The 9,861-nt window shown below is 34.3% G+C and overlaps 1 protein-coding gene across 1 annotated transcript; it reads left to right on the top strand.

Annotated features, from left to right (window-relative positions):
- The first annotated feature begins 2,984 nt into the window (after positions 1 to 2,984).
- On the top strand, positions 2,985 to 4,859 carry LOC137837277 (allene oxide cyclase, chloroplastic). The gene is made up of 3 exons (XM_068646236.2): positions 2,985 to 3,431; positions 3,564 to 3,685; positions 4,266 to 4,859. Exons 1-3 carry the CDS (start codon positions 3,194 to 3,196, stop codon positions 4,665 to 4,667), a joined length of 762 nt encoding a protein of 253 aa, XP_068502337.1. The 5' UTR covers positions 2,985 to 3,193; the 3' UTR covers positions 4,668 to 4,859.
- The last annotated feature ends 5,002 nt before the right edge of the window (positions 4,860 to 9,861 follow it).

Below are 9,861 nucleotides of genomic sequence, written 5' to 3'. Positions count from 1 at the left end.
GGCTTTTGATGGGACAAAGTGCCAAACTCTTGGCATTTAAGACATTTTTGTACGAAATTGGTGCAGTCACCTTGGACGGTCGGCCAGTAGTATCCAGCCCGGAATACTTTGGCAGCCATTGTCCGTGCGCCGGAGTGAGTTCCGCAAATTCCTTCGTGCAACTCTTGGATGACATAGGAAGCTTGGTCTGGTGTCAAACATTTAAGGAGTGGTTGGGTATAACCTCGGCGATAAAGGTCGTCGCCGATTAAGACAAAACGGGCGGCCTGCAGCTTCATGGTTTTTTCGCCGAGAGGACTACATGTGCCGTCGAGTAAATATTGCTTGATTGGGGTAATCCAAGTAGATTCCGTGTCCGTCGTCAGGCATTCCTGTAGGTCGATGCTTGGGCGTGCAAGCGTAACATGGATGATCGACCGATGCATTCCTTTACACTTCGTGGTTGCTAACCGGGACAAGGCGTCCGCGCGGGTATTGTGATCGCGTCGAACGTGCTGCATAGAAATTTCAGAAAAGGTGCTCATCGACTGTTTGACTAAGTGATAGTATCGCTGTAAAAAATTGCGAACTTGTCAATTTCTACAGTGATGACCATGGGGTCGTCCTGGGCTGGATCTATGGCTGTAAAGTCTTCGTCAGTGAAAGTAATCAGAGGTATATGTGGACGCTTCCTCGTGGTAGCATGAGCGGACTAGATGTCACGAAGATGTTTCTTTCGGGCGGAATTTGAGCACCCGCCACCGGCAAATCCTCCAGCTATATAATTTGTTTCGTGGTTCGGTTCGCCCAAGTTAACGGGTCCAGCAATCATGTTGATGACTTCGCGGACTCGTTGGCGAGGTCGGGCGTTTCGGTCGGGACTTGTGCTACGGGGGCGTGTACGCCGAACGGGGCTTTCGCTGCGTTTTCGCGAAGTCTGGCTACGGTCAGTGTGGCGTTTGTAATCGTTACGGTACGACCGGTCGACACCACGGGAAGGACGGTCAGTATTCCGTGGTGGGGATCTTGAACTCCTTGTCCTCTTGACGAATTGCCGTAAATGGCCAGCTTGGATGAGTTCTTCAATTTTATCCTTCAAAGCTTGACATCCTTCGGTCGTGTGACCGAAATTCTGATGGTATTGACAACGCTTAGCAGTATCTGCATTCGGTGGTGTTTGATACTGCTTCAATGTCGGGATTAGGTCCGTTTGTAGTGCTTCATCTAGGGCTCGTCCCCTCGGCACAGTTAAAGGGGTGTAACTGTTAAACCTGGGGATTCGGCCTCCCCTATTCCGGTCGGACCTCAGAGTGGTTCGGACGGTTTGTTCGGTTTCGACTTCTCTTTCTTTACTTTGGGTTTGGTCTTTAAGGGCTCCGAATCCGACAGCTTTGAACCGTTGATGGTAATCAATGTGTTCTTCGATTTGCATGAATTTGGTTGCTCGAGTTCGAAGGTCCTCCATGTCTTGAGGTGGTTTCTTGATGAGACTTTCAGTGAAACGGCTCGGTCGGATGGCCGAGACCAAATGGTGCAATGCAACCTCTTGTTTGAGCCCTCGGATGTTCATGCATGCTTTGTTGAACCTATCTAGAAAGGTTCTAAGAGATTCACCTTTTTCTTGTTGTACCGCTAGGAGAGACATGGAGGACATGTGATGCGGTCGGCTAGTGGCATATTGAGTGGAGAATTTTGCGGCTAGGGTGTCAAAATCGTTAATGGAGTTTGGAGGCAGCTCTGTGAACCAGGTAAGAGGTTCTCCCTGGAGCGACGTGGGAAATACTTTACACCACACATTGTTATCTGTGGTATACAAAGTCATTTGCGTCTTGTAGATATTTAAGTGTTCGTCCGGGTCGGTCGAGCCGTCATAGAGTTTAATGACGAGGCCTCTCCATTTGTCAGGAAGTGGAGTGGTGATAATTTCGTCTGTAAAAGGATGACCCCTTTTCCTTGACTTTCTTTCGACTGTTTCAGCTCTGGAAGCAGGATTGGTATTGGCAGGTGTAGGTATGCGAGAGGCGGTTCGGTCGGCCATATGGGATTGGCCTTCTCGTTCGGGATTATCGACCTGTTGTTGGAGTCGTGCATTCTGCTCTCTTAATAAGGCGATTTCTTCTTCTTGGCGGCGTCTATCTTCTTCTTGGAGGCGTCTATCTTCTTCATGTTGACGATGGTCTTCCATCCCCTTTTGTCGCAGTTCCTCCATCTGAGCTTGGAGGATTTGAATCATAGTCATCTGTTCTGCCATAGCGTCGTTGTTGTTTCTTGTCGCAACCATTATAGCTTCAAAAATTGAAGATTTGCCTCGGCCCCATGGTGGGCGCCAATTGTACCTGAGTGGAGAGATGGGGCCCAGGCACGGTCGGTTGACGTGGTGCAATTGCTGACGTGTTGACCTTCTTCTCCTCTGGTCGACTGTCCTTTCTTGCTGTCTCCTTTGGTCGGTCGTCCCTTCGTGCTATCAACTTCGGTCGGGCGGGGGAGGGTACCTGCGAAGGCACTCCGACGCTCAAGTAAGTATGAGATTCTAAGCGCAGTTTCGTAAGTGAATGAAAACGTACCTTTCTCTGGCTTGAGCACAGTATTTATAGGATTGCCTAATGGGCTTTCTATCCCTTGGGCTCAGGGTGGTTATGGATATGTCTTGTCAGTCGTGCTCCGGAATACCCGGGAAACATATCTTCTCTAAACGCATATTCCTTATTCTTCGGAGGTGTATCTTAACCACCTTAGCTTATCACATAAATGCCCTTACATTTATTGTGTATACGGCTGGTCGGCCACGTGCGTTCGTTTCCATTTAGTGTATAAGGCCGGTCGGCCACGTGCGTTCGTCCGGTGCCTACCAGTACAATTATTATTTAAATATTTTTCTATACTATTTAATTACAAATTTATCATTTATTATATATATTTATATCATAAACATTTTATACAAATAATCTTGAAAATATCATTTCTCTTGTCAAAAGTACCATTTCTCTTTTGAATTATTGTTCATACTCATTCTCTCACTAGTCCCACCACTACTCTTAGTTTTGTGCCAATAATATTCATTGTTTTCCTCAAGTCTTATCTCTCATTTCCTTATATATACCAACTAACACATTTTCACTGCCATATTCACTTTCATAGCACTTAAACTCTTATCATCACTGTAATCCACTTCCTCTCACCATATTCTAAACAGTAGCATCTTTTATCACCAACCATGGCATCCTCAACCTTTGCTGCAAGAACCATCTCCCCTTTCTCTTTGAAACTTGCAACTACCTCCCCAAGATCATCACTCACCACATCATCCACCACAACCCTTTTACCCTTTACTTCCTCACACTCATCTCTATCCAAATCTCTCAAACTCAGTACCTCTTCTCAGTACTCTCACCTCTCATTCCCCCACAAGAGTTTCACTTGTAGAAGCCAGGCTGAACGAACATCTGATTCAGGTATATGTGCCAGCTTCCCCTACAAGGTTTTCAATCTTGTTGTTAGATCTATTAATGCTGTGTACATTGAAGATCTGTGGGATTTACTTGATTCTGTGCTGACCCTTTTGGTTTTTTTGCTTGATCTTGCAGCCAAAGTCCAAGAACTAAGTGTGTATGAGATCAATGAGAGAGATCGTGGAAGCCCTGCTTACCTTAGATTGGGCCAGAAAACCACCAATTCCCTTGGTGATCTAGTCCCCTTCAGCAACAAGGTTTGTTACATTTTGGTCTTTGTTTAATACTTCCAAAAATTTCTGAGCCTTAATTCATTTTTCATATAAACTAAATCATTAACTTGGTAGCTGCTTTTTCATTTTACCTGATTGTATTTAAAGTTCTAGTCTTGGATTTAAACTTTAAAAAGTTATTTTTTTTGTTCTTTACTTCATCCAAAGTAAAATGGTCATATTCGTATTTGGATTCCCTTAGTTCAGTTAAGCACTCATTCACCCATTTAGTAACTTGGAACCGCAGGATAAAAAATTAGATGACTCATATTTTGTATGTTAGTAAATGACATGTAAAATTTGCACTTAAAATCTGAGTTATTCAATCCAAGCCTAAATTTATGAAAAATCAACCATACGGATGAATTCGTCAGACCCTTAAAACACATATTCAAAATCTGAGTAATCTCATCTTCATTCAATTATTACAAAAATTGTACTAACTACATGAGTGTGTGTAGAAGTGGCTGTATTGAATCTGGTTGTGTTCATGTTCTGTGGTTTTGATTCTTCAAACTTTTTGTGTATTTTTGGTATTGATTTACACTTTTTTGGGATCATGCAGTTGTACTCCGGATGCTTGCAAAAGAGGGTGGGGATAACAGCTGGAATCTGTGTTTTGATCCAAAACAAAGCAGAGAAGAAAGGAGATATGTATGAGGCAATCTACAGCTTCTACTTTGGGGACTATGGTCACATTTCAGTGCAGGGTTCTTACCTGACCTATGAGAACACATATCTTGCTGTCACTGGTGGATCTGGCATCTTTGAGGGGGTGTATGGTCAGGTGAAGCTGCATCAACTTGTGTTCCCCTTTAAACTATTCTACACATTCTATCTTAAGGGCATCAAAGACTTGCCTCAGGAGCTTCTTTCCAAGCACGTTGAGCCCAGCCCAGATGTTGAGCCCAGCCAAGCTGCCAAGGCCTGTGAACCAGATGCTGTCATTTCTGGTTTCACCAACTGAGGACCAATCTAAGTCTACACTAATTTTAAATTTCAGATTAGATAGTTTTGGATTAACCCTTTTGTAATGAAAGGAGACACCCCTCTACAAATTTCGAATTTGGTAATCTGGTATTAAATTTTTGTAATAGAAAGGGGTGTGGTTGGAGTGTAGGAAACAAAGACCAGTGAAAATCAATTTTTTCTTGTTTTATTCTCTTCATTGTAGACTTAATTTGAAGACCCTTTTGCATTTTTTTGTTTGTTTTATTCTCTTCATTGTAGACTTAATTTGAAGACCCTTTTGCATCAAGTTCACAATTTAACCTTTTGTTAGTTTAGTTGTAATTTGGGTATGTGGGTCAAGATGTGAGGTAGGAGTAAGTTTTGTGGTTGAATAATGGAAAGTTGTCAGAAGTTGCGTTTTGCAGAGGTGAAGTAATGGGAACTTATAGAAACCATTATTGGAATCGGTGGTGGTAGGCCATAGCAATTATGGTATAGCAGTATTGTTGAGCTTAATGAATCACATGGGTTTAATTTTCTGGAAGATCGTGAACTTTTAAGATTGTCTTTGCCTTTTTGGACTCTTTTTATGAGAAAATGACAGTTTTCTCATATTCTCATATGAGAAGATTGCATTAATTCATTTTATGTAAGCTAATGTATAAAATGTAATATTTATGTTTGTTTAACTTGTTTTTTTAAAAAGTGTTTTTTTTTTTATAAAAAATGATCGCTTATGTTTTTAATATATTTAAGTAAACTTATTTGAAAAATTTGAAAAAAAAAAACAGTTTTCTATTTTCTTAATTTGGAATTACTTTCCATAAAAAGCAGAAGCTGGAAAAGCGAAATAAAAAGAAACAAGATTTTATAGTATTATTTTATCTAAATATGTGTTTATTTTCTTTTTCTTTGTTATATAGTACAAAGAAATTCTGAGTTTTTGTCATTGTTGCATCCATATAAAAAAGTATTTTTTTTTGGTAAACATATACATAGCAATTTCTGTCTTTATAACAATCATTTAAAAATAAATAACTTTTTTACCAATTTTTTTTATCACAAAAAAAAAGAACCCATATAGTTAGTTGACAAAAAATAATTAACATTAAATAAAAATTAATTTTAGAAAAAAAATAATTAACATTAAATAAAAATCAATTTTAAAGATGAAAATCAATTTTAAAAATAAAAGTTGAAAATAATAATTAATTAGTATAATAAAATTGATTTCTAAATTAATTTATATTATTATTAAATAGTTTCTAAATTAGTATCTAATTAGCTATAATTATTTGAATTCTAAATTTAATAACAAATTTTTTATTGTTAGTTAGATAGTAATTTAGAAACTATTTAATAATAATTAAAATTAATTTAAAAATAAAAAATATTTTTAGTTTTTAAAATAATCTTTAATTTAATTAATATAATAATTAATTATTTTTTATTTTTAAAATTGATTTTTATTTTATGATTTTCTTTTATATTTGTTGTTTTTTATTTTTAAAATTGATTTTAAATTGGTTTTTATTTTATGATTTTTTTTTTTATCTTCAGTGCATAGTGTGAGATGATAATGGCAAGCATTTGTAAATTTTTGAATTTGATTGTATTGTATGAGTTTCTCATGCTTATGTAGTAAATCAAATATGCACTATGCAATTGGCTCATGTGGGTAACAATTAGTACTCATGATATTCTTTTGTAATTCGATCACCAATATATTTTATTTTTAGTAAATTATCCTACTTCTTCTGTGCTTTTCTGAATTTTGTTTGTTATTTGTCTTTTTGAAGACCTAAAAACACCTTTCAATTCTTTTAAAAGTATTATTCCACAACTATTTTTTAACTGTTTGAAAATATTATATTGTTTATATTTTTATAAGGGTCACTGTTACAAATGTTGAAAAAACAGTGTGTGTAATTCCTAAAATCACAGGAGTAAAGATGTAATTTGCTCTTTATTTAAATTATTTTTTAGATTTAATGATGATTTTAATTTTTTTATATGCTATATGTGATTTTGGTTTTTTGTAATTTTGTTCATCAATTCGAAAAAGTTCTAATTTTTTTAATTTTTTTATTTCTGCATGAATTTATTTTATTTTATATTTTAATTAACTAATTACATTTTTTCAGTATCTTAAATAAATATGATTGGTCCAGGATTCAATTGGATGAAAATAAAAAATAAGTATTTTTCCAAAATTGTTTATTTTGTTAAATATAAAAACTAAAAATAAAAAATAAAGGGACACAACACAAATTACAAATAAAAAAATAAAGAAAACCAAAATTAGAACTTAACTTATTTTTTATATAATCCATTCCTTCTTCAATATGTGTTTTTGTCTCATCCTTTCTCTCCATTATCCAATTTATTTTAATGAAACTTTTATTAATAATTATTACTACAAAAAATAAAAAATATATGACAAACTTTAATTATCATAAAATATTTCAAAATTCGTCACAAAATTTTTTCTGAGAAATTTTATGAAAATACATTATTTTATCGCATAAATATGCATCACAAAAAAATATTTTGTCACATGACATTGTAAATATCGTTATAAAACTTTATTTTTTTTATCACAAAATTAATGAAGGAAGAAATATTGTCTATTCTTAATTGTAACAAAAAGAAATGTCACATGACAGTCGCTTAAGTGTATTTGGAAGTCGCTTAAAAGAAATTTAGGTCACTGATATTTTTCGTTTTTTTCATAATTTTTTAGATTAATTGTAGTTTTTTTTAAAAATTCTTTTTTTTTTCTGTTTTTAACATATATTTTTATTTTTTTAGAAAATTAGAGTTGTAATAAATGTTATAAAAATTGCATTTCTTAGCTAAAATTTTGCATGAATTGTATGATTAGTTGTTTATAATTTTTGTGGGAATATTTTCGAGATGATTTTTAAGTTATGAAATTGTAATGAAGATATTTGGATAATGAAGATTTGAAAGAGTTGAATTTGAAGGATTAAAACCATTGAATCTGCTGATAGAAAGCATTAGACGATTTACTAGCTGAAAACAATATGATACTATTGTATTAGATTTTTTGTGGGTCTAATTTATGTTTTAGTTAAGGCTCATCCATTTGTAGTGATCCAAAACTTTATAAATAGAAAATAGGTGAAGAGAAACATACGCTTTTCGGTAGTTAGGAAACTCACTTTCACATCTCATATTTTATTGTTTTTAGTTTTCTCAATTTTCAATTTATTTTAGTTCACAATTTTGTCCATTGAAGTTCTTTGTTTCATCTTCATCTTTATCTTTATCTCGTGATTCTTGTTCTTCTCTTTACGCTTTACTTTCCTTATTCCTTTACGTTATGCTAATTTACCTTTTGAAAGTTGATTGAATTATGAAAATGGGTAATATTGAATATGAAATCATGCAAGATAATGCTTTGTTAGATTTATTTTCATCTTTGAAATTATTTTGGAATTTTGTTTTCGATTGAAAATAATTTTCTTTTGAACATACAAACCAATTAGTTATGTATTCTTCATTAACAAGGAATCCATATTTGGATTTATTGCATTCGAAGTTGAAGATGACTTGACTATGGTTTCCATTCTTTATTTCACTTTTTTGGTATGAAATTCGCTTTTCTTTACTGAAATTCATTTTAATTCCTGTTCGTTTACAATATTGCACTTTACAATCATGCTTTATTTTTCATTTCTCATGTTTATGTGTTTCTACACTTTACAATTTTTGTCATTTACATTTATGTAATTTACATTTATGTCATTTACATTTCCACAATTTACATTTCTATATTTACATTTCTACAACTTAGATTTATTTCATTAACAATACCATTAAATGCTCCATTTTTCTTTAGTAGAACTATTAGACGATTGATGACTGTTTTATGGCAAGTGTATCGTATCAAAAGTAATAAATTTGTCCCTAAGGACGAATATCGAACCCACAAGGAACAATTAAACTCTTAAGTATAATATTCACTAAATAGAAAATAATATGTAAAAGTTTGTTGTTTGAATTTGCAAGAATGTAAATAAAGCAAAGTAAAAGATTTTTTTGATTCAATTGGAAAAATTGGGATTGAGGTTCATCCTTCTCACTTGTCTATATTTGTACAAAAGATAAAATATTCAGTCTTGATTGATATTGATGCACATATAAAAAATGAAATGTTTAGGAAGCTTAAAGGAGAAACCATTCGAATGTGCAAAAGAGATTTACTCGCATAGTAAATCACCTCATTAGCCTTGGCAAAATCTTTGAAAGGGAGGAGTTGAACATCAAGATCCTCAAATGCTTGAATAGATCTTGGCAACCAAAGGTCACTACTATTTCAGAATACAATGATTTGACTACATTGACCATTGCCTCCTTTTTTAGAAAGCTAAGAGAGCAGTGATAGTGAGACTCTCAGCTTGCTCACAAGGAAGTTTGGCAAGTTCTTGAAGAAGAAGAACAGGGACAAAAACAGCCATAAAAAAGTTCAATAGTAAGAAAGACGGTGAATTTAATTCTACAGACTATACTTGTTTTGGATGTGGTAAATTGGGTCACATCAAGGCTGATTGTCCAAACAATGAGAGCAAAGAGAAATTGGCTAACAAAAAGTTTGAAAAGAGAGGCAAAGCAAGAAGAGCCTACATAGCTTGGCAAGACAATGATGACTCATCATCAAGTTCATCATCAAAGGAAGATGAATAAGTCAATCTTTGTTTTATGGTAAATCAAGATTCAAAAACCAACAATGTAAGTTCTAACACCTTTGTGAATTTTGAAAACTATAGTCAACTTCTTAATGTCTTCAAAGAAACTCATGAGAAAGCTAACAGGCTGACCCTATTGAATAACCAGTTGAAAAGGTTAAACAACTAGTTGGAAAATAGAGTTAAGACCTTATAAGAAGAGTTAAACAATTCAAAAATTGATTTTGAAAACCTGTAAATGATTTACCAAAAATCTTCTTGTAAGTGTGTTGATTCAAACTTTTGTGAATCTCTTCAAAAGAAGGTTCACTATCTCTTAAAAAATGTGGACAAGTTTTCCAAAGGCCAATCAAATCTTGAAACCGTTCTTGCTTCTCAAAATTGTGTTTTTGGCAAGGCTGGATTGAGATTTAATCCAAACAGCAAGAACAAACCTTTTTCAAAACCTTTCTCAAGTTTCTTTGAAAAATAACCAGTTGTTTTTTTCGAAACAACCGT

Source organism: Phaseolus vulgaris, chromosome 4 (genome assembly GCF_051622355.1).
Source record: "Phaseolus vulgaris cultivar YP4 chromosome 4, ASM5162235v1, whole genome shotgun sequence".
Classification (NCBI taxonomy): domain Eukaryota; kingdom Viridiplantae; phylum Streptophyta; class Magnoliopsida; order Fabales; family Fabaceae; genus Phaseolus; species Phaseolus vulgaris.
The sequence above is the reverse complement of the archived record's forward strand: the minus strand, read 5'-3'. Positions and strand labels throughout refer to the sequence as shown.